Here is a 27,078-nt window from a genome sequence, read left to right as displayed (position 1 = left end):
TGCAGTCCCTCAAAAGTTATTGACTGATTATGAAGTTGACGACATAGAGATTTACGAAACACCAGATGATGAAACTATAGTAGTGTTGACTGCAGAAAGAAAAGAGGACAATCTTAGTGGTGAGGATGATACTGACAAAGATGATGATGATGAAGTGAACCCACTATCTCTCCTTGAAGTGTGTAAAGTCACACTTGAAGTGCGTACCTTTCTAAATGTCACGGACATTGTTTCGGAAGAATCAAAGTTAACAGTTTTGAACTTAGATAATACAATTCAGGAACTGTACTACAACTGTAAGTGTAAGAAAGAGACAAAAATTATGAACTACATTTTGCATTAAATGCTTTATTTTTAATTAATTTTTTTAGTTTATGTTATAGAAATGTTATAGTTTATGTTAATAATGACTAAAATGCATTTACAAATGTTATGTTTTCATATTTTTTTAATAAAAAAGACAAAAGGATGTTGTTTTGATTTTTATATTTCTTTCTTAATTGTAGTGTTTTAGTGTTTAGAATTACAAAATGCAATGTACACATATACCTGTAATTATTGTTAAGAAAATAATTACAAGATCTTGTGAAATACCAGTTTGCTATTACAATACTTCAGTAAAGGTATGTACATTGTTATTTCTGTACCTTAGATTGTACATAGTACAGTACTTTTATGACAATAAAACTGTATTGGTTACAGTAACTATAGGTTACTGGCCAGTAACCTATAGGTAACCTTAACTGGCCAGTCCCTTCGAGTTACTATAAACGATATGTATTGTATTTGATTCGAACATCAAAGAAAACCCTCTTAACAATCATCACCATATGTAGAATACTATAGAGTCTTTATAAAAGATTTTCAATGTAGATAATATTTTAACGTTCTGAACAATAAATAGATCCTCGTCCAAAGTCTGTAGTTAAAAGAATGAACCAAAATCGCCATAGAGGAGTTTTCAATGTGCATTTTGTTTCTCACATTGCTAATCACATGATCATCACCTGTGATGAGATGTTCAAAATGCCATTTCACCTCTACAAAAAGTCTTAATAAATTTCAACATATCAGCTTTTGCTTATCTATGAGCTGGTTTGGTAGCATTTTAGCACACACCTTATTCTTGTTAATATTTTTTTCTCATAGTCCACAAATTATTTTCATGTATAATTTTAGAATTTCTACTATATTTTCATCAATTATCCAAGTTTACAGTCTCCTGACCTCTTGTCATTCACAAAGTTTTTTTCTGTTTTCCTTCATAAATACCAGTAAACTGATCTTTACCCATCAATAAACTTGGTATTTTCTTCATACCAATAACCACGTACTATCACTTTCATAACTCATTTCCATTTTTGTCAAGTTTGACAAGAAATTCATTATTTATTTGTGCTCTAATTCAAGCAACGACACTGACAATAATGTGTTAGACATGCAAAGACAATAACAGGCTTCACTGTGAAAAAATTGATTCATGTGATCAATAATACAAACGTGAGATGCCAACATAATAACAGTAAAGCAATGTGTTGTTCCATTCAGTGTTGCCACAAGAAAAATACATTGCAACAACTTCATGAACTTTATTGTCAAATCTCTTACACAAAAACAAAAAAAATTAAATACATATTTTTTTAAAGCTAATGCACAGAAATGTTTAAATAAAAATAAAACTTATCATACATTACCAAAGGATAAATGAAAGGATAATTGGAAGGGAAGGATAAGAATGACTCACCAACATTCTCATGAAATAAAGGCAATTTTGTAGGCGGTCACACAATGATATCTGTAATGCACAATATAGTAACAATGAAATGCTTACAACTAAATCAGTTAACAATATATTTGAATTAGTTTTATACCTACATTAAATTAGTATAAAACCAAGATACTACAGTCACATTACAGAAAAAGTTCACTCACTCGTAGAATCATTAAGTTAATAATGAAATATCAAAAAATTTATTTTTTTAAAAATTAATATATTTAGAAATTCAAAGATCATATAGACTTAAATAATATGTCTACTGCTTAACAAGACTGATTTGAAGTAGATGATGGTTACACAAGATTACTTGATAGATTAATATAGCATTTGTCTATCAAATATGAAATAGTATTAAGTTTTAATAAGATAACAACGGAAAGGTTTTATTAAAATAAGAAAAATCCTATCTATGTTGTTTTTTTAGAACATTGTAAATAATAATCTGAAAAGTATAAAATGAATAAAAAGAAATTGCTAATTTTTTTTTCTTAAATAATACGCCGGACTTAAAGCAAATTAAGTGTAATATGTAAAATATAATTTTTAAAATTGCATATTATTATTAAGTTGACAATACCAGTGTGTGCATTCTATACCTGTTATCATCAGTTACTCAATATTTATTGATAAATGTTCAGAATTAATGACTATTGAAGTAGCCTTCTGTAACCACAGGGTAAATTTAGTAAAATTGGGTGAACCAACAGCAAAAGCATGTTTAATGGGTCAGTAACTTTATGTTATGTTACAGCATTAACTTTGGTGATCTAAGCCTCTTAGATCACTAAAGTTAATGCAGAGTACAGTTTATTAACAAGCTGTTAATATGACAAAGATAATGAAAATTACAGCCAATCCAGGTACAAAATAAGAAAAATAATTACTTTTTAACACTTCAGTTGTCCATGATGTGTAGAGAATAATGTCCTTTATATCAGTAAACTAATTCATGCACTAAATTGTTCTCTCATTAACCCCTTCACTGATATACAAATATTAATGTCTGCAATGTTTGTAACACATAAATATATATTAATATTAATCTGATCTCTATTCAGTTAATAATTTAAGCTTTCATCTGATATAAAATAATGAAATTCACTTCTTTCTGTGTAATTAGATTATTTTTAAACTTACTCACTTTGCTGAATACAAAGATATTTTTATATAACAATTTTATCATTCATCTGCTTTAATAGAAATTTGTCAGTATAATTGTACATGACAAATAGAATATTTCCTGTTTTTTGTACAAAATTAACAAATACTTTTTATAACGTTAGCAGTATGAAAAAATGTCAATAGTAACAACACATTTTTAACATAAAGATTGCTAACTATTTTGAACACAAAATTGTAACCAACTATATGTCAAAGTTGCACAGAAAGTTATTACTACTTCACTGTGCCTACAAGTACACTCACAACATAAACAGGAGAACAAGTGCACCCACTGACGTGCTGCAAGCTACCGAACTCATATTTTGAGAAATTCAGAATACCATATAAATCAATCAGCCACTAATTTACAATAATTACAATAAATATATAATTTGGACTTCTGGCCAACCTTTCAACAAACAGTACTATTTCAAAGTTCTGCATAAGATACAAAAGATCGCACCTATCACAGATCAGACCACTGGGAATAATACAAATGGCAATTGCATCACCCATAATATACATCCATTCATTGTCTAATTCACTTTACTGATCCAAGCACAGAATTCTTCAGGTCACCAAGCATAAAAAACCACCCATGGTTCTTTGTTACTTCCCATTTTCCCATCCTGACGATGTCAATGAAAGGTTCCAGATTCTGATGTCTGGGACTTCAATTCCAATATGTCTGTAGCTGGTAGAAAGTTCAATTCATATGGAAGGGCGACTGTGCTAAGAGTATGAAGTCACAAGAAAACAACTTCAAGAAGACTAGGGTTGGAAACCACTAATTAAGCTACTTTTTCTTAATGGCCTATAGTCAGATACTTTTAAACTCATCAATATGCATCAAACAAGAAGCAGAATATGAGAAATGCAATTTCACAACTTTTTAGAGCACTGCTGAATGTACAATAAAGTTATAAATTCAATGTTGTACACAAGAAAATTGTTTCTGGATATCAGAATAAACAATTCATACTTAATATAATTCAACCAATTTTTTGGGAAAATTATTGAAAATGTAGTCATAATAAAAGTAATCCAAATGAATAGATTAGGCATAACCCTCAGGTAAGTGGTAGCTAGGAATGTTTTATACACAAAGGTGTATGAAGTGAAGATACAAATCATGGAAAACATTCTTTAAATATCAATTTGTAGTTTAAACTTTTGTAACAACACACCAAAGAGAACTGTATATGATATTTTTAAAAACTTACTTCAAAACATTTTCAGTTATCTTTGTAACTGTTTCTGTGACTAATGCTGCTATTTTCTTACTGGCATTAGCCAATGTTACTGCTGGATTTTTTTTTTAAATTAAGACAGATACTTATTGAAAATATAGTCAAACACTATGTGTGATTTGAACTGTCTGTGTTCATTTATTTAATGCACCACTGTGTATTTTTTGTATATTTACACATTTCATAATGTTCAAGTTTGTTAAGATGTGGTCCTTCCTTTATGTGTATATGAAGAATAGTAAGACTGTTACAATGCTGATGGATTTGTGATTTTTGTCAATTAACAAATGTTGATTCTATGTTGCTGTGGAGGGTCTGAAGTGAATGCTGTTTATTTAAAACTGTCCTACCTGACCAATCTAGAACACTGAGCAATCAGAAAAGTTCAGTAAATTTATTCCAAGACCATTGTGTTTGTCTGATCTTATTTCTGAATGAAATGATTTTTTGTTCTGTTAATTTTTTGTTGTATTGATTACTACATTGCATCCAAATTTTTCAAAATTTGTAGCTACTTTCTTTGAATCATTGTTTACGTTATGTTAATATAATGTACTCTTTCTTTCATCTCTGTTTTTATTTATTCTGTGCTGGAGAATGTCAATGAGTATGGTGTTATGCCTGTTTGAGTGAGTAGTTATTTTTTAATGAACAAAATATAAAATATACAAATTAAGAAAAAACAAAAATCCACCTACACTGACTGAAACTTTAATAATATTCTCCAGACGTGAAAAAAAAACCACATCTTAACACATTTAAATGTTATAGAATACAATATATAAATTACACACTGAAGATATAGTAATATACCAAGACACAGCTATTTAATAATAATATACCAAGACACAGCTCAAATCACACACTTTTTAACCAGATTTCTTAATGTCTGTTTGCCTAATTAAAAAAAAACTGCCAGCAGTAACATCAGCTGTTGCCAGCGAGAAAACAACACCAGTCAATGAGGGCAGTCGCAAAGGGACAAATTAAAGTGTTTGAAGTAAAAGTTTTTTAAATATTCTATTATACAATTTGGTTTGGAGTATCATCACAAAAATTAATATTATCACCAGTCATCATAGACAATAACATAGCAATGTTTTAAAGCATTTTATTTTAGAATTGAGTTATATGGTATCTTTAGAACAAATTTTTATTTATTTTTCAATGTAGACAACATGGATCTCAGTGTAATTAGTAAACCTGAGAATGAATTTCCTGATTTCATAATCACATAACTCTTCTGCTTTCGCTCTTCATTTCCTACATACCTTGCACAATGTCATCTTCATGATAATTATACAGACGTAATTTAAACTTTCTAAATTTAAATTTTACACAGTCCTGACTAGTGCAAGGTCTGGGCTATGTAAAAAGAAAAATGGGCTAAGGCTTCCCAAAACATGCAAGTATACTATATATAAGTGTATATATATATATATATATATATATACATATAAGTTTTGCAACTGACTACTGCTAATAACACTGATAACACAATTTTTGTTTCCTAACATACGATACTTTATTTTAATCCATTTTTTGATACTGAAAATAAATATGAACACAAAATCTTTATATCACCTAACATTTTTAAATTTTAATTAAAGGATTTTTTTTTCATTTTTTAACTTATACTTAGCATTTTAAGCTCCTATATTGTATTTTGTTAGCTCATTTTTTATTGTTTAACTTTGTTAACCTAATTTGTAAGCTATAAATAAACAATACTAGACAAAGACAAATTAAATCACATAATAGTTACATATTAAGACATCATATCTAATACTGAAGAGTGAGCCTTCATGGACAAGATTAATCATGTCTGTGCAGATCAAAACATGTAGCTGAAAACACAGCTGTGTTGTTTGTATTAAGCATTGGATTTAGAAATGAATTCATTTTGTTCGGTTTTATTGCTGTCTTAAGTTAGTTAAAAGTACAGTGTCACAATGTCTTGAAATTGTGTAAATGATGTGGATGCCTTTTGTTATGTATGTGGTGAGTTTACTGTAAAATCAAATAGAAAAAAATTACACCTTTAATTAAAAAAGCATATAATTTGTACTTTCAGTGAAAAATTGGTGATTGGGTTAAGACGTGGGCTCCTCATATACTATGGATTAATTATTCTGTATATTTAAGAGGATGGCTGATAGGTACACATAAGGCTTTGCCATTTGGTGTACCTGTGGTTTGGCATGAACCAAAGGACCATGTAACCGACTGTTACTTTTGTTTAACAAGTGTGTCTGGAATTTCTAAAAAATCTAAACATACTGTAAAATATCCTTCATTGCAATCTGCAATCAGGCCTGTACCTTACAGTGAAATTATTTCAGTTCCTGAGCCACCTGTGAATGTGTTTTGAAAACAGTGATGAAGGATCAGGCAGTACTGAAGATGACAACAACAATGATTTTGATTTTGAATTATCTTCCAATAAGCCACATCTTATATCACGAAGTGAATTAAATTACTTGCCTAGGGATTTGAATTTATCAAAAAATCAAGCTCAACTGTTAGGATCAAGACTGCAAGGTTGGAATTAACTTCAAAAAAATACAAAAATTTCGAACTCTTTTGAAGCCGACAAAAAGAACATTCTCAGTACTTTATTAATGAAAATAATTTGGTTTATTGCACAAATATTGATGAGCTTATGTTGCACTTAGGAGAAGCTCATAAACCTGAGGACTGGCGCCTTTTCATAGATTTGTCCAAGTATAGTTTAAAAGTGGTTCTACAACACAATGGTAACAAATATTCTTTGACACCAATCACTTAAGGTATTAATTTGAAAGAGACATGCAATGTGGTGAAAAAAGTTCTTGGAAAAAATAAAATTATAAAAAACATAGCTGGAACATATGTGGTGATTTGAAAGTTATAGCTACTTTGTTGGGCGTTGGGCATGCAGTTAAGCTATAATAAGTACATGTGTTTTCGCTGCGAATGGGACAGCCAAGCTAGGGATAAACATTATGTTACCAAAGAGTGGAAGAACGAGACAATGTAACTCCAGATGGGAAAAATATTATTCATAAACCCTTAGTTGAACCGAAAAAAAATATTTTTACCCCACCTCTATATCACGCTAAACCTAATGAAAAATTTTATAAAAGCAATGAAAAAGGATAGTCCTGGATTTTTGTACATCAGGCAGAAATTTTCAAATGTAAGTTAATCAACTTCATACAGAGCTATGGGATTAATACATCTTTGAAAATACATTTCTTTCACTCACATGTGGATTTTTTTCCCAGACAACCTTGCAGACGTTAAGTGACGAACATGGTGAACGTTTCCATCAAGACATTTCAGTGATAAAGTTGTTACAAAGGTAAATGGATTACTAACATGCTAGCCAATTACTGTAGGACATTAATTTGGGATGTGCCTGAGGCTATTTTTATAAAATAAAAGCATCAGCGAAATCATTCTAACACAGGCATGGCCATGCAAAATTATAAATTTTACAGATTTTAACTACATTTTCCCTTAATTTTTTTTTAAGCGTAATTTATTTAAAACTAAGGGTGATAGAAAAATTGTATTTACAGATCTGTAATGTACGTAAAAAAGCAATTCAAGAAATAGTATCACACAGAGAAAAATTAAAAAACTTTTTTTTTGTCTATCAGTGTAAGTGGATAATATAAAGTAAGGTTTGAGAATTTTGGTCCAATAGGTAGTTCCTTATAAAACAGGTATACTTACTAACATCCCAACCCCGTAGGAGAAGACCCCTTGTGACACTTCCGGTCACCACACCCCCCCATTCCTAGCCCTGATGGGCTTTAACAGGTGTTGTCTTTTGCCCTCTAACTTTTTACATATCATAGTAATAAGCCTGGCCTCGTTGGAATGCCACTGATGTAAATGCCTTGGTAGACATTTACATCTGTGATTTATTAACTCAGCTTTTGCCTTCGCTGTAGTCCTTGTCTGGACATCTTGAATGTCCTACATCGTTTCTCCCTAAACTAACTAACAGAGTTCGCAGAACCACGAACCCTGCACCTAGTTCTACTTTATTGAGCCAATTTCTGTGAATGTCCTGAAATTCGAGGCAAATCTAAACACATCATACCACCAAAAATGTTGCTCGCAACAAAAAAATTTAGTCCTAGTTTCCTTATTGAACTCAACTTTGGTTCATACCCCAGACTTAGTTAAACTATGGACTCCGATCTGGTCTACAAGACCAGACCACAATTGTCCAATCTCTGTGAGTCCTCCAGTTGACTTGCAGATCAAAGAAAGAGTTTACTCTCTCAAGTTCCCTAACAACCCTGGTACAATCACCTTCATACCAATATACTAACTAGTAACGGTAAACCTCTTTAACAGAAAAAGAATTTTAAGCAAATACTGTAGGCTTAGTATTAATTTGGACTCCACTGATACAGTAATGAGCCAACTAAATATAAATGACCTGAATAAAATTTTATCCAGTGGTACTTAGTTCCAAGAGATACTCAAATTAATTATTAAAATACTACACTTATCATGGTTGTAAGTTTACCACAATTATTAATCAATTAACATAATAACAAAAAAAAATATAATAAATTACAGTTATTATAATACATGACTTATGTGATGTGGATTACTTATACTTTCAGTGATTGCATCAATGAAATTTTATCAAAATAATTAATTAACCACAACCAACATTTTCCTCGGCAAATGTTTCATCCATGTAACTGTACAAAAGACAAATAAATTATAATTTAAAAATAATAAAACTTAAAATGCACTTTAATTATCATTTAAAAAGATTTTAAAATGCAGTACTACTACCTTTATGGATTCATTTTCAATCCAACATAATTTTTCCTCCAGCATTTTTTTCTCTTGAATAAACTTTGAATTTTCTTCATTAAGAGCATCCAATTTATCGGTTGTATCATGCAGTCTCTTCTCCATTCCTATTTTAAATTCTTCATTTTCTTTTGTTAATAACTCACACTTCTCTTTGTAACCGGCTGCAAGATCTAAAGCTTTAGATAATTCTTTTTCCCACCGTTCTACTTTCTGTAACACAAATTACTAAAGTTTTAATATGTCCACTAAAAAAATTAATGAAAATAACCAATTTATATATGAAGAAAATTTGCTTTTCTATATGAACAATCTTCATAAAAATTAAAATCTGCTAATATCAAATGTATATTGAGGAATATATTTAAATATTTGTAAGGCATATGTCGTTTTATAACAGGAAAACACAAAAAATTTGGAAGGAAAAGATCAGTAGAGATCCCAATATTCCATCCATTGGGATTTCCTACCGAACAGAACATTGTTTAATTTAGAAGATTTAAAAATTAAAAAAGTTACATCGCTTAAAAATTTCTTAATATTATCTTTTGTAATGAGAAGACACAAAATCAAAGAGTTCGCAATTTAAATTAAGATTTTTTTCTTTAACTATCACTAGATTAAAAACTTTATAAAGTTTTCTTGCCCACTCATTAAAAAGTAATACCATTCAATAGAAGCTCTTAAAAATAGAGTTAAAAACAAAATGTTTTATAAAATTTGTAACAAAACATTTGTAAATGCATTTAAAAAAACAATGATAAATTCTTACAAAAATAAATAAATTTTTAAAGCATACCAAAAAAAAAAAAAAGGATAATTTTTGCCAAAATAAGTAGATGGGTCCTGAATAAAATAGTCCTGTGCAATCTAATAGTCCAGCAATACCTGGAACATTTCAAATATCCTGGAAATCAAAGAATGCAAAGATAAAATGCCAATAACCAAAGTCACAGATAATAAACTTTCCCCCATTAATATACTTAAACACCAGGAGCAGTTAAATGCAAACATTTATTACCATTTTTTAAAGGATACTAAAACTATAAAAAAAAAATTTTAATTTGTTTTCAGGCAATTTTTTTTAAATATCAGAAACTTTTTTGGTTTGATTTTTAATCACACATATTTTTTTTATTTTCCTTGCATGTTTTGAACTGGTTTCTTTTAAATAAAAATTTAAAAACTTTCAAATATGTTAAAAAGTTTTTCTCCAATTAATTTACTTAAATCAATTTTCTTTAAAATAGATCCTCTACAAATTGTATTATAGTTTCATTGGTTTATTAACATTTTAAAATTATTAACAAAGTAAAGTTTTAACTATCACCAAAGTAAATTTATGACAAATCTAAAAGTACTTTTTTAACTAAACTTTTTGGCCTTTACAATAATAGTTTGTAAACTATAAACTTACAATTCTGATACTCATATTTTTCATTTTGCAGGCCAAAAAAATATATGAAACCACCAATTCTGTCCCATATTCGTGTTCCAAGAATTTCAGTATAGCTTCATTCTGTCACTGGAAAAGAAATCTTCTGACAGCTGTAACTCAAAAACTGAGTTTCTTTATTACAAATTTTTATGATTTTTTTTTCAACAGTAAGAATATACCTGGAATTATTTCTGTTTCACTGTGAGATGTCCAGTGTGTTTTGTTAATTATTCCAAAAATATGGTTTATTTAAAAATAAATAACATTTTTATTTAATATAATTTAGTGGTACTTTTGTTATACACATTTGAAAAGTATTTGTTTTAAATAAGTGTCTTTGACATTGAAGCTTAATGCAAGAAACAGATTGATCAATTACATATCTACTGTTTAGATTGACTGCAAGAGGTTGAAAACATTTCCTATAATATCAGGTGAATAGTATGTTTTGTAGCAATAAATTAACTCAAAATGAACCAGTGTTGTAGGATTTTCTCACAGAGGGAAACTGCAATGATAAAAAGTACACATATTTTTCTCTTTTTGCCAAAAGAAAATACAGATTACAATAATAATATAGATGAGTTTTGCATTTATTTTATTAATAACTTAATAATTATTCATAAATATTTCAATAACTGCTTTTTTCCTTTACTTGACTTATTTTCCTTTCACAAACACTTTACAAGGAGCACTGCTTCATCTTGAGAATAACATATTTAATGGATGCATGTGATACATGTACCACATGCACCCAGGTTTGAAAAATTGAAAAAAATATTGTTACTTTTTGCATTTTATTAAAATCTTTGCACTATAACTGTATTTGTTATTAGCACAATGTTAGTAAATATGTATATACTGTAAATATTTAATTAAAAGTATAAACATTACAGAAGGTATGCAACTTAATTACTGCCATCAGTGCTCGAGTTTTTACCACCTACAGAATAATAATTTAAATCTTTTAAGTCATGTAATCTCAAATAATCATCCTCACTTCTATCAAGGGCAATCGAAATACATTTCTTGAACAATTTTTGAATTAAATCATCTGGTATTTCTAATCAAGCTGCAATAATCCACCCATAAATTTGTATCAAAAAGGATTTCTTAATTTTACTTGATGCAGTCTAATGTGTTTGTTGATCATCCAATTTGTGTAGAATTTATGGAGTTTGATTTTAAATTATTGGTTTATTGGAGATCTCTGAAGTTGAAGAATAGATGTTGTTCCTTCAGAAATAATAACCTGCTCACAATTTCTAGCAATCAGTCTTCACTTTACACCATAGGTCATATGACCTCCTAAATCTGCATGTTACATGAATGGAAGGAAGGTTTTTGTAATAAAGCGACTAGTTGATGTTCCCAATCAATTTAATCCAGTTCAGAACTAATTCATTATTCATTCATCCCTTTTTTTGTGCTCATAAGACAATATCGATTAGAAATTGTTCAGCTTGCGGGAGATGTTTTGTTTAAAAATTACACACGGAGAAAATGTTTTCCCCAAAAAAAATATTGTCACCATCATGAGCAACATTGTTTTTCATAACTGGTAGTTCGCATCTGAATATCTTTGCATCAACACTTTCACATTAATGTAATGACATTTTGAAGGTCAGCAATGTTTGGTCCACCATTTTCAATTTCTAGGAAACAATTGTACCTTTTTCATAAATTTATGTCATCTTTGAAGCTTTGAGAGAGTATCTTCATATGCTTCTGGTAGCTGTGATGCTATTATTGTCCAATATACAAAAACTATTTTGGCAAAGAGTTTGACATACTTAGTTTAGACTAGCTATAAAGTCATCCTTTTTTTTTTAAACACTCCCAGAGCAACCAGTACAGCCTAAAGTATTACCTCGATCGCTCCGGAGTGTAATGAAAGCAGATTGCCCCAACCTGACTTGGCCCCACCCAGAGGCCCCCATCAGGGTCTCCCATGGATCATAGCAACAACCCGACTTCCAGTTCTGGATAGCCGAGATGCCCCTCCCCAGGGAAGCTCCCCTTCCCAGCCCTAACCTACTAGGTTCCAGGCATGCATTTCACATGCCATTCCCCTCAATGTGCCCTCTCATACCATCAGGGTCCTACGTACCACCATCAGAAGCACCCCGACTTTCCCGCTCTTGCGTGCAGGCGAGCCAAGAGTCTGCCTGCCTGGTCCTAGACATTGCCATGTTTCGTCCCAACTTACTTTATTTTTTTAAGTGTCTTTCTGTATATATATATATATATATATATATATATATATATATATATTATAAAAAATAAATTTGTTATGATATATATATTATAAATTTATCCTTATCAACATTTAACACATCAGTGCTGATTTCCAGGGCTTTCATCAAACACATTTTTGAAGAAATTGCATATTCAAACTGATATACATTCCTTAAGGATATGCTGCAAGTTTTTTTTTCTATTTTCAGAAATGCTCTCTTGCTTTTATTATCTAAGGGAGATTTGTTTTCTTTCTTTTGCCTCTCATGAAAGTAGAACAGCTAAATGAAATTTTCTGCCTGTAGAATGATCTCCATGTTTCTTTGCATACAATAATATACAACTTTTCCATAACCGGGAATGAATGTAGTATTTTTTTTTCATTGTAGTTCTACTTTTGAATTCTGTAGTTCAACAGGACATGAAACTTTTAGATACTGAACAGTCGTTGCAACAATAAAAAATGATCATAAAATGGCTACAAAATTATTAATAAAAATGTTTTCATTTGATATAAGAATAGTGATGTGTGAGAATGCAAAGGACAGCTTCTGAATAAGTATGGCACCATGCCATATATAAGAGTTTAATTTTCTAATTCCAGTTATTAATCACAGCAAAGTTTTTTTTTTTTTTTTTAATATATATCTTTTTATTTCATTAGATGCACATTTATAGTCACAACAAATCAGTTTGAAGCAGTTTATATTACATTTCTGTATAGATTGATTAATAAATAAAAGTTTAATGATTACATAATCGTTAATGTGAAACCTTAAAATCCATATACAATGTGCAGGTTATTTTTACAACTAACATTCAAGACAAAATGGTGTGTGCATGGAATACATGGGTGTACATGGTATATAAGAAAAAATTATATTCTTTCTCAATAAATTGGGAAAATATTTAAGAAGGATCATTTAACATAGGGTATTATTCTTCTATATTTAAAAAAAAAGTTTATAACTTACAATGTACTATTACATCTGATGAAGCAGTATGGCATTTGTGAAAGGATAAATAGAAAACCATTCCAGAAAAAGTAGTAAAATATCTGAATATTGGTTTATCTGTATTCTGCCATTAAGATGCATACCAATAAATAATTTATTACAAGAGTATAGTTTATTATGACATAAATAATATCTGATATAAAATAAATTGACCTGATCACTTCTGCTATTGATTATTTGAGAACAGTGTATGTGTCAACTATAGTGTGTGTATGTGTGTAAATATATATGAGTAATAAATTTATATTAAAATACAAACACATAAAAATATATGTGTATTAAAAGCCAATCTCTGCGGCAAAGTGGTAGCACCTCTCACTTTCATCTGGAGGGAGGTCCTGGGTTTGAATTCTGGTAAGGCATGGCATTTTTCATATGCTACAAATTTCCATTTTTACATTCCCACCTACAAGTTTCTTTATATACTTCTGTGGTGAATTAATTCATCAGTCAAAGAAAAAATAATAATACATACAATATCTTATATACATATATCTTTACTGTAAAAGAGTAACAAACATATGTTGGAGTCATCTAACAGTCCTTAAGACTACCTTCATTGTTGATACTCAATAATTATAACTTAAAATTAAAAAATAGTTGATTACTATATAAATACTATCTAATATAAAATAAACCGACCTGATCACTTCTGCTATTGATTAAATGAGAGCACTCAATTTTATATTTTGAGATGTTGTTCTAAAGTGAAATAAAACTGTACCCAACCAAACAGTTTGAAAGCTCTCTTAATATTTTACTAACTTAAATAAATTTTTCTATTCATAAATTATTGGTTGGTTCATAATTTTCTGTTTGAACTTAAATTTGAATATTTTTTTTTCTATTTTTTTATATTATATATTTTCTACTTTTTTATTATATATGTTGTACACTTACTGTTGATATTCAATGTTATATAGTTTTTTTTTTGTTTATTCTAAATAAAAGTGTTTTGATGTTTTTTATTTATAATCCTCATCAGTGCTGTTTTGGTTCACTTGTATGTGAACATACTATACCATTATTTTACTTTATTTTAACATGACTTGTTTAAATTTATATGAATACTTATTTTGCTAATTATAGGTTTATAGAAACAGAAATATGAAAGTAATATCACTTTTGTTATAATTTTTAAATTAAAGACTTTATTATAGTTTCATTATTGTAGTCACACTAATTTGGGATTTTTTTATCACAAAGATTTAATTTATTAATTTACAGATGTTCCTCTTGATAACTACCAAACACCATTCATACACCTACCTCAACCACTGAAAAAATTCAGTGAAATTTTTTTTCAGATCTATTTAGACAAATTTCAGCTGAGTTTTCCCTTTTTTATAATTAAGTATCAACACTGAAGAGAGTCAACTCACCCCTCCCAAAACACACACATGCGCATGCGCGCACACACACACAAACTTCAGATTGTACATACATATGAATATATATTTATAATTTCTGATTCTATAAACAGTAATAATCTAAACTAAATCATATAAAAATAAATATAGATGATAAAAATATAATTACGGCTCTTATATCTTCAGCTTGTGTGTCAAATGCTTTAAGTTGCAGTTCTAGCTCTTTAGCAAGAGCATTTCTTTGTTCTTCTACTTCATTCCAATGCACTGATAACTGCTGCCAACCATTCCATAGCTTTTTTATTGCTAAATCCTTTTCATTATCAACTCGCATTGCCACTGCCAAATGCTCCTGATTCTCTAGTACTCTTTTTTGAAGTTCATGTATCTGTTGTTCACAATGCTACACAAAAATTGTTAATTATTCCCCAACATTACAATAATCCCCAACATATTAATATCACATTATTAATATGTTTAAAAGCAGTTATTGTGATAAGGAATGTAATAGATTGTACAAATTCAGCACTTTAAATCAACAAAAAACAAAATGATAAGGTATTTAAAATTTATCAAAAATGTATTAATGACATTTCAATGACATTAAGAAATGTCAAGCAACACAATGGGAACAGAAGATATACTGAAATATAAATCTAATTTGAATGAGATTTAAATGAAATAACTTTCAATTCACTCTATTTAGAAAGATCCTAAAGAAAAATAATGGGCCTTTAAATTTAGAAAAAGTAAATAATATCAACTGATCAATAGTTTTCAATGAGTGTCAGCTGTTTGTTATTTTAATTGTAAGGCATATCTTACAACTTTTAAAAATGTGTAATGTTATGATTTAAAGACATATTTTTGTTTTAATTTATTAACGTAAGGTTCAAGCAACAGCTTGCATTCATAAAGAATTAAATTTCTGAATATTAAAATAGAAAAGAATGCATAATCCAAATGTCATAGTTTATGAAAAGTATATAAGTAACAAGGATAATACATTCACATAAGTAACAAGGATGATACATACAAAGCATATTTGATGCATATCTTGGTGTTCTGGCATCATAGCTGTTTGAAAGTGCATCAGTTGTACATCCAGACCTTCTAAAAAATTAATTTTTTAATTAATGTAAAATTAATTAAAAGTAATGTTGTAAGAAAAATTACCCTTACAGAATAATGACTTCTCAAAAAGATAATTTACAGCCACTGCACTATGGAATTTTCTTCAAAATCAATACTCGCATCTAGATCCCTTTAGCATGTTCTCTTACTAGTCAGTAAAAGAACATGCCTACATATAACCCAACAACAACAACCTAACAATTTCATATTCTGGTGATTAACATGATAACCACCCCCTCCAGACCCTCGTTTCAGATCAAACAAGAGTGGGTTTGACAAGCAACCTTGTTTTGCAATTATAATTTGAAAATTAGCCAATAATCCATTTGTTCTAAACAGATGCTAATGAACCACACTATGATGAAGACTTTTCAGCACTTTCACTGTCTTGCATACAGTTTTTGAACATACAGGTTTAAAATAATGCTTGACAGTTTATATGGTTAAATGTTAACAAATCCATGAAAAAAGAAATATCTTTTTGCCAGTTGGCAATCAGTTTTGTCTTCATAATACTTTTTAAGATAAAAATATTGTCAACTGAAATGCCTTCCTATTTAAATATTTGCCTGAAATCTTTTTAATAAACCTAGTTTCTACCCAAGACATTAATCTGTCCAACACTAAACCAATGAAAATCTTTCACTTAACTTACTTTTCTTACGGATAGGAAATACAAACATTTTAAAACTATTACATGTAAATTAATACTACATACCCTATAACATAATTAACAATTGTTTTTAAAGATTTTTTTCTGGAACAAATTTAAAAACTATCAAAACTCAATTATTATGATGCCCTGAAATATTTGATTTCTTTAACAGTGGTGACATATTAGACATCATGAAATTAATATCTAATTATGCACCCCATATAAATGGACTCACACAATTTATTTTCTTAGCAGTAGGTTAACTATTCAATAAGTTTCTAAAATGATGTAAACAGACCTGATGTAATCAGAATTATCATTATTAAATAAAATCTATTTAATTTTAGACCAATATACAAGCTTCTTGAAATTTGAAGTCATGACTTCTCATTTACTAATACAATTCTCTCAATATATTTCTTGTTATGCAACCAATAACATACTTTTGTTTATGTACTTTTAATAGTTTGAGAATTTTTTCTAAATTTTTCCAGTATATAAGAAATATAATAATGAATCTTAAAAACATTGCATATCAAACCATTTTTGGTCATCCGTCTGTGTTAATAAATATTCAAACATTTATCTTTTAAATTCTCAATCCATGGTTCTTCTGATATTTTATTTTTATTCTAGTCTTTATTTACCAGTTAAGACAACATGGCTAAAACATTATCTCCTCTTTGAGGAGAAATTCACAAGAAGGTGGCAGGTGATCAGAACGCAGGACATTAAATACCTCAAACAGTTTAATGAATGTCATCATATGTAGTGCAATGTAACAAAACAATAACTGATATGATTGTCCTTGCAGTTCCATAAATATTACACTATCTGTTTAATTTAACTTTCACTAGAAGTGGCCAGTTTTTATCAAGTTTTGAACCAAATCCCTAAATATTATTAACAAACACATTAACAAACAAATTATTTTATTGGACATCATTCTCTGATTCCCTCAAAATCCCCCAAAAAATTTGGATTATTTCTTCTTCTAAGTTGTATCAGTTCTTTCTCTCTCACTCTCTCTCTCTCTTCACTTTCGAATTGAAATGATTTTTAAAGATAAATATTTACATAACTTAATGCATCAATTTTGATTTTCTACTTACACAGATTAAATTTTAATTATTTATTTTAGTCTTGGTAATGTCTTGAAATTCATAACATCCTTTTCCAATCCTTCAAATAATTATATAGGGAATCCTTCCAGTACTTGCATCCAGTATATAAATTCCATCCAAACTCAGTATCATATCAAAGCACTCCCCCGCATTGAGTAAGTTGTAAAAACCCACAATTTTAATCTTGTAAAAATATTACACACTTTATGAGCCATGTAGTACACAAACGGACACTGTTAAATGACCGTTTAAATACCAGTTTTGAGAAAGTCCATCAGTGAACACAATGGTGATCATTAACCATACGTAGTACACATAATAAAAAGCATAAATAACAGAAACTTATCAATATAACTTCTGATAAAGGAAATGAGTAGAGTCTGACAGATGTTTAAAGCGAAAGAGAAAACCATCACAAACACATTATACTCCTTATGATGAAACAATTACAATAAACATACCCAGTATCCCACGTTTAGTTAAAACCCCAGTCTTCAAAAATATCATATAACATACCTGTCGTTTATATTTTTCTTCTTCCAATTTCTGCAAAATTTTACCAGGATCACTTTCTGTAAGTGATGCACCATTTTTATCACTACTACTCCAAAGATCAGACAAGCTCATAAGATTATGTGATTTTGAATTGCTGAAACATACATCATCTCATAAGAAAATTTTATAAACACATTACCTTTTATTTCATAGTGTATAGGATAAAATTAAACAATGATTATAATAATCTGTAGTTGTATAGTTTTTTTTTTATAGATAATGTTTAATACCAAGAAGTACAAGTAATACCAGTTATTCTATTTAATAGAAAGATATAATGTTACATGTTACTTTATTTAAAATTACTATATTATGTTACTATATTTAAAATTTTTGCAGAACAAAATTTTTTATAAAAGAGACGAAACATGCATTTACAATTCCATATAATTTAATCTAGAACAATAATTTTATCTTCAAAAAATAACTTTGAACACCTATAAAATAAGCTTAACAATAAATCATGCAAATCCTGTATAACGGAGTAAATTACATCCCTCTAAAGCCTAATACTTCCACACTACTCTGAACAAAACAGAGAGTAACATTCTAAAAATTTTATAGCATGAAATAAGAATAAAATACCAGCAGCCAAGTCACATTTAATAAACCAGTTTCTACAGATCACTTTATTTAAACAGTATGGCTAAGTCATTGTACTATCCAAGTAACTATGACTACATCCTGCAAAAAGAAGACCTTATAAAAACCAAGCAATAACTGAACTACAGAAGCCTTTAACTAGTCTGTGGAAACTAATAATAGCAAACTGGTAGAACACTCATTTCAATAAATCTTTTTTTTTTGTTTAATATAAATTAATTCCACAAAGCCATTTACTTTTTGTTGTAGCTGAATAAATCCAAGTGTATTTACAGAGAGATAAATCATCTTTACACTGAAATATTACCAGCAACTGTTCTTTGCAAATCAACTTACAGTTGAGATCTAAAAAAAAATAATAATGAAAGTAAATATTGTTAAATAACCTGTTAAGCACACTAACGATGAATAAATAATAATCAATCATTTAAAACCTACATTAATCATAAATCATTTTCATTAATAAAATAAATCAATTTTTTTTTTTTTTAATTTTCATTAATAAATAAAAAAACAAAATGAGAGAGAGTAATCAATAACCAAATGCTGGTGAAATTAATGAATACATGAATGAATTTCACAGCAGAATAAATTCTTTTTAACTGTACATTTATGCAATATGACACTTTTAATCATATATATATATGTAATATATATATATATGACATGTACTACACTTGTCTGCCATTAAAAATGATGATAGAGGTGCTACAAATGACATTCTTGGATTCAAACTGCTGTATTTTCCTAAAAAAAAAGGAATTAATAAAAAAAAGATTTGTTTGATGAAAATACAAATAACCTGCAATATTTTTAACATAGAAAATCATCATATTTTTGGGAATATAATTTTAGAAATGGAACAGAAAAGAGGATAGATAATTTTTTTATATTTTGGGTTTATTTAACTCTTATTCTGCAGTTTCATTTAAGTTTTATACAACTATTACAATTTTTTAAACATTAAGTGAATTTTACACTGATGCAAGTAGTATAAATGAAATCATAAAATTCTGGTTTACTACAACATACATGTTTTTTGAAAATCAATTTGAAAACTACAGCTACATTCAATTCTAATCATATATGTAGAGCAATGAATTTGTAAATCTGTCGTATGTAGAAAACAAACAATTACAACTATTTTCTATATCAAGTCATATAGCTATTTTTACAATGTCAAATGTGCTTTTAAACAAAGATATGATGGAAGTTATCAAAAAAAATTACAATTGGCTATATTAATAACTGTACATAAATTTTGCGTACAATACTTCATCAATTGTTAGGCAACTGAATATCAGTCTACCAAAAACTATTTATTTTTTAAAATTTTATGTACTATCTATAAGATTGTTTTAAAATTAAATAAAATAGTTAAAGTAATGGTTGTTTATACAATGAAAAATCCAGAAACAAGTTTCTGGATTGCTAGCATACAATCTTGTTTAATCAAATGAATAAATCAAAATGTTTATTTTAAGAAAATGAAAAAAAGAACTACATTTAGTTACTATGGAATGTAACCAAAACGGTACTTACGTATTAACGCCACCGCAGCTACAGCTTTATTTAAAAACAAAGTAGTCAATCGGATTTCGGTGTTAATACTCAAAGTTTAACATAGATTCAAAACAGTCTCTTTATTAATTTTAATAAATGGTTATTTATAACTATTTATCTTATAAATATAATTTAACCAAACTTAACCTACGCTCGCTAAAACCTTGACTAATTAACAGGGGTGTTTTGATTATTTAAATAATAGATAATTGCAATAATTACTGAATTTATTAAATAAATACTCAAAAAATTACGGCAGTGTTAATTAGTCAAGGTTAGCGAGCGAAGCGAGCATAGGTTAAGTTATATTTATAAAATAAATAAATATAAATAACCATTTATTAAAATTAATAAAGAGACTGTTCATTTTCCACCAAAATCCGATTGACTACTTTGTTTTTAAATAAAGCTGTAGTTGCGGTGGCGTTTTTATGTAAGTACCACCAAAACTACTGTTGATTGCTGATGAAACAAAATTTTGTTGGCAAAAAATGTTCAACTTATAGACTCTCTGCCTTTGTTGTTTGTCAGTTAAGTATTAAGAACATATTATAAATTGTAGTAGCGTTAACTTAATAGATGCAAAAAATGTCACCATGTACACGTAATTGAACTTCTCCAGCTGAAAAAGTATAAGTATTTTAACACAAAAAAAATTGTGATATATTGTTTCTACTGCCAATCTGAGTTATTCATTAAATCTTCAATAATGAAAAACGAAAATTGAAGATAGGTCACAAAACTAGTTTTAGCACTAAGTTCTTTTAATTACAACATTGCAAGGATACTATTGTAAAATTAACACATTTATCACAAATTAAGTTTTTAATTCTATAATAAATGTAGATGACAAAGCAGTCATGAAATATCTGATACTGAATAAAAATGTCACTAAATGATTAATAACCTCTAGACAATAAATTAATTAATTGTTATAGCATGATAGAGTACATACCTTGAATTCAGAGCAACAGGTCTTCCTTTAGATACATATTTGTGATTCGGCTTGGGGTTATACACATGGTGAGAGTAATTTCCTGAATCTCTTAACCCTCCAAAATATTTGTTTTTTGATTTAAACAGTCGCTGGGGGCACCTGATTCTTTTGTTTTCTTCTTCTTCACTAACTTTTTTCTCATCGACAGAACTACTATCATCAAATGATTTATCATTTGCACTAATTAAATGACTCTCCAGATCTTCCCTAAAACTTGTCCCTCCAGTACCATTAAATCTGTTTGGAGAGCGGATAACAAACTTACCGACTTCTTTGGTTGGGGTGAAGTTAATTTTTTTCTTTGCTTTAAAATATGGTATTTCGTTATTATCACTAGTTACTGAACTTGATATTTGCCTTAATTCATTCTTGAAAGGTGATCTGGACAGTGGTGTAGTAGATATTGGTGTTACAGCCTTCACACCCACAGTTTCAAAATTACCATTATCACATCTAGATGTATGCCCAAGTTGAGAAATTGTCTTTTTTACACATGGCTCTTCAATAACAGAATCCTTATTTTGATCAGGTTCTTTATTAGTATTTCCAGAATTACTACCTGCCGCTTTAACAGAATTGGAATAAAATATATCACGCACACCAAATCCTAAATCTGGAACAGAACCAACTGTATTGCCTGTTTGATATGTTTTTGAAGATTTGGACTGAACATCTAACTTTGCAATATTATAATGGGCTTCTCTAGCTTTTAACTTCTTCTCTATTTCTAATTGAGTTTCTTCCATTTCTTTTAGAAGTTTATCAACTTCTGTTAATTCAAGATGCTTTGTAGGAGGCTTGCCAGTATCTTTAGAACAATCACTATTCAGATGTTTTAGAAATAATACACTATCATCAGACACACTCAACATAGTGTTTTGTATTTGTGGAGTGTTCTGTACAATTACAGAAGTTACAAAAGATTTATCATTCACTACACTCGGATCATTATTTTCAACTACTTTCTGAATATCATCACACACTTTCTCAGCTTCGTCCTTACCAACAACAGCATCTTTATTTACTGGTTTGGTCACAACTTCTGAGGGTTTTTCTTGTTCAAAATTTCCACTTTTAGTAGCAGGGCTATTGCCAGGGAATCCAGGAGATTCAAAATTTAATGATTTTAATCCCCGTTCATTTAAATTTCTATTTATATATTCAATATCTCTGACTGAAAGAAGCTGATTACATGCAGCTACAGGAGTGGATGGCAAAGAAAACTGGTGACGTAATTTTCCAGGCAATTTATGCCTGTCTATGAAATTCTTATTAAGAATTATATCATCAAGACTACTAGTTAGATCAAAGTTACCAGGCATTTGTTGAAATCTTGAATGATAATTTTCATTAACCGATTTATTATTTTTTAGATCTACTGAATCAATCGACCTGGGACAAGAGACGGAACATGAACTATCTAAACTTTCTATTGCACACACTCGGCTTTCCAATTCATTTACCTGAGTAATTAAGTCATTAACCACTGCACGTTCAATTTCATACTTATGTATATTAAAGTTCGTTTTCCTTATGTCGTAATCTTCTGAATCAGATGCCTGAATTAAGAAAAAGTCGGGAGGAATAAGAAGAAGTAAATCCGTATCATCTGTTTCACTCATCACTTCTTAACCAGCATGTTTAAAAAGAATATATTCTTGCGACAAACGGTACATTTAAAGTCGTACGTTTTAAACAAATTAACCTAAATAATAATACTATATGAATTACTATACGTCTAAATAGAATTAAAAATTATATCTAGTCGAGAATGTCAGTAAAAAAAAAAAATCACTTTTTTAAAAGTGATATGGTATTTTAAAAAAACAGTACATTTTTTAAAAATACCATGTTCTACTTAAAAGAAACACGACCTCACTGTATTATTGCAACAAAAGATAAATAATATTCGGAACAACAAACTCAACATTTTGTTTACATAGCTGTCACTTTCCTAAACCACATAGATTACTTCGAATATAATATTCAGTGGATACTAGATTACCATTATTTGATTCCCCACCCACACTATAAATTAATAAAAAATATTTTTACGTTTTTAATTTGATATAATATTATTTGTTCCCAAATAATCTATTAGGACTTAGTATAATAGTATATATTAATTACATTGTATATAATAATATTTATTAATCTTTTTTTTAAAGGAAGTTTTTCTCCCTTTTTTATTTTCTTTTTTTATTGGTAATATCTCGCCGGTGTTTCATGTGTAAAATATCAGCCAATATAAAAACAAAAATAAATAATTTAACTGTTTGGCTAAGTGTACTTCAAATTAAGTCTTCTCTTTACTGAATAAACCAAAGAAAGAAAATTGTCCTTATTCGCTTGTTACTTGGTTTTCTGTTTGGATTTTCACTGATTGCAATTTTTATCAAATAAATAAATGATATCTTCTTATTTTATCAAATATGTACTAGAATTTCGAACATCAAAGTCAACTGCCCACTTTTTAAAAGTACCCTACCTTTTTATCATATATCTTCAGTACTTCTTGAATTGAAATAGCACACCTTGTTTTTTGTTTGTTATTATTGATTTACAAAATTAAGACTAACAGTGCACTAACACAAATAACTAGAAACTTATATTAGTAAAAAAAAAATTACATGAATATATGAGACTATTATTACAAATATGAATCAAAAACTTTAAATATATGAACCAGAACTTAAATGCAGACAACTATAGTAGTTAGGATCAATGTGTGAAATCTATTCCTGTAAGCATCCAGTCTTATAAAATGCGGAGTGCAGAGATACTGCAAAAAGCTTCAGGTGTGGCTTAGAGAGATACCGTATCGGAGCGGCAGCATGCCCTGAAGAGGCTAATACGGAGAAACGTAGTAGAAGCCAGGGGAGGACTGGACACAATTCAACCCGTTGATGAGGATACTGCAGGTGAACCTGAACCATGCAGTGCTGGCAAAAAACCTTCTGGTCAGTTCTGCAGCGGAGGTGGGCGCGGACGTCGTGCTCATCTCCGAACCGCGCGCTTCTCGACCGCGTCCTGGTTGGCTGATGTCTGAGGACGGTACTACGACGATCTGGAGCTGTATGGGACTTCCTGCCTATGATATACGGCTAGGACGGGGCTTCGTAAGGGCGATGGTTGGAGGGGTGACCTACTACTCCGCCTACCTTTCGCCCAACAGTAGCATGGAGTGTTATAAAGAAATTTTAACTACTATGGTGAGAGACATGACTACACGTTGACCAGTGCTAGTGGCAGGCGATTTTAATGCCTGGTCGACGGAGTGGGGATCTGCCAGGACAAACGCAAGAGGTTCGGTGCTTATGGACATGACTTCGGCACTGGATATAGTAGTGCTAAATGTTGGCAATGCATGTACATTTCGATGAGGGCCTTCCGGCTTTATAATCAACGTGACTTTTGCCTCCCCTGAGCTTGCTGCCCGCATTGCAGAGTGAAGAGTGTAGGAAGGCTACACGACCAGCGATCATCAAACGATCTAGATGACGATCGCTGGCACCGGAGCTGGTGGTGATGGTCCATCTATATTCACGGGTTGGAGCACCAGGGACTTCAACCCTGGAGTTTTACCGAACGGCTTGACCTACGTGTAGTACGTCGGGTCTCCACGGTGGAGGGGAAAGGCCACATGTCTCGTTGATTATCTTGAAGAAGCCTGCGAAGTCCTCCCACGTAAGTACGTCTGCAGGGGTTGTCCGCCTGCTTATTAGTGAACTGCTGATATAGCCAGCAAGCGAGAAGAATGCCACAAGGCTAGGAGGCGTATGTCAAGGGCGTACTTGCATTCGGTGAAAGTCGTATACGCTGAGCTGTATAAGAAAACAGGAGAGAGCTTGCTAAGCTAATCATACAGTCAGAAAGAAAATGTTGGGCTCAACTAATCGAGGAGGTGGACCCGTGGGGAGGCCCTATGCGTCTCTAGTGAAGAAAGCAATAAGACCCAGAGCTACAGTTATGAGGTGTCCGCAAGAAGTGCTGAACATAGTTGACAGGCTGTTTTTCTCGAGGGACGAATTACTCCCTGAGTTGGAGGCGCGAATGGAACCACACCGCTGTTTACCGATGCAGAAGTGGAGGCGGCGATCCCACGAATACCGTCGGCCAGGACGCCTGTCCCGGATCTTCTGCCTAATATGGTTGTCAGGGTGGCGGCACGGGCTGAACCAGAGGCGTTTTTAGAGATATATAATGCCTGTCTTGAAGCGACAGTTTTTTCTGGAAGCTGGAAACGTCAGCAGCTGGTAATAATTCCTAAACCGGGGAGGGATTTGGCACTTCCTTCCTTGTACCGGCCGCTAGCGATGATCGATGCCCTAGCGAAGCAAAGGATAGCTCCAGAAAAGGATACTTGGTGTACTGGAAGAGCAGGGCGGGCTCTCTGCGAATCAGTATGGATTTGCAGGAGTAAGTCCGCCCTCGATGCCATGGCTGCTGTCTGTGACTTGGCGGAGAGAGTCTTGAGGAGAGGTGATGGTAGGATTCGCGTCCTAGTCACACTGGACGTATGAAACGCATTTAATTACATCTGTCACTCAGTAATATTGGGAACACTGGAGGACTTACTTTCCCTTCTTACCTACGAGAGATGGTGCGAAATTACCTCATCGGACATCGGATGATGTTTAGACTGCATGATGGGTATGTTGAGAAGAATCTCGATAGAGGGGTTTCGCAGGGGTTGGTCCAAGGACTGACCCTCTGGAACATGGCTTATAATGGAATGTTTCGGGTTGTTGTCCCACAGTTGGTTACACTACTTGGCTACGCTGATGACATAGCGTTACTAGTGGAGGCGGAAGCAGTGTATGGGTCTGTATGCAAGATAAAAGTCATATACAAGGATTAATCAGTGGATGGCTGGAGTACAACTGGAGTTGGCTCCTGAAAAGACAGAGGTGGTGGTGCTGCCAGGAGGATGCCAACTTTATGTCTGATACTTGATAGCAGAGAAATTGTGCCCCAGGTGGCCATAAAATACTTGGGAATCTGGATTAACCCCAGACTAAGATTAGCACTCACATACTCTGGGCTTGTGAGAAGGTGGAGAAAATGAGGAGGCTTATTGCTAGCCTACTCCCGAATACAAGAGGGCCCACCCAACAAAGGAGGAAACTGCTTACTGGTGTGGTCTATTTAGCTCTGCTCTATGTGGCGCTGAGTTGTGGGCAAGCGTTGTTAGATTTGCCAAGTAGAGGGGTAAATTGGAATTCATCCACAGGAGGTGTTGCATCAGAGTAACCCGTCTATAGGACGGTGTCGAGGGAGGTGCCTGTAGACTTGATGATAATGCGGTGTAGCAGAACTAGGGAACTGAGGACACTCCCATTAGAGGAAAGGAAGCACTCTGCTGAAGAA

The 27,078-nt window shown here is 30.9% G+C and overlaps 1 protein-coding gene across 1 annotated transcript in view; it reads right to left on the bottom strand.

Moving 5' to 3' along the window:
• LOC142328170 (uncharacterized) overlaps positions 1-23,647 on the bottom strand; it is a 55,381-nt gene extending 31,734 nt beyond the window's left edge. Inside the window, exons 1-4 of the mRNA XM_075371724.1 lie at positions 21,667-23,647; positions 18,507-18,639; positions 15,247-15,480; positions 8,995-9,228 (exon numbers count right to left, since the gene is read on the bottom strand). Coding sequence (XP_075227839.1) covers positions 8,995-9,228; positions 15,247-15,480; positions 18,507-18,639; positions 21,667-23,330 — 2,265 coding nt within the window. The 5' untranslated portion in view covers positions 23,331-23,647. The remainder of the gene's footprint in view (positions 1-8,994; positions 9,229-15,246; positions 15,481-18,506; positions 18,640-21,666) is intronic.
• Between the last annotated feature and the right edge of the window lie 3,431 nt (positions 23,648-27,078).

Source organism: Lycorma delicatula, chromosome 1 (assembly GCF_047948215.1).
Source record: "Lycorma delicatula isolate Av1 chromosome 1, ASM4794821v1, whole genome shotgun sequence".
NCBI classification, from domain to species: Eukaryota; Metazoa; Arthropoda; class Insecta; order Hemiptera; family Fulgoridae; genus Lycorma; species Lycorma delicatula.
This window is presented reverse-complemented; position numbering and strand designations above follow the sequence as displayed.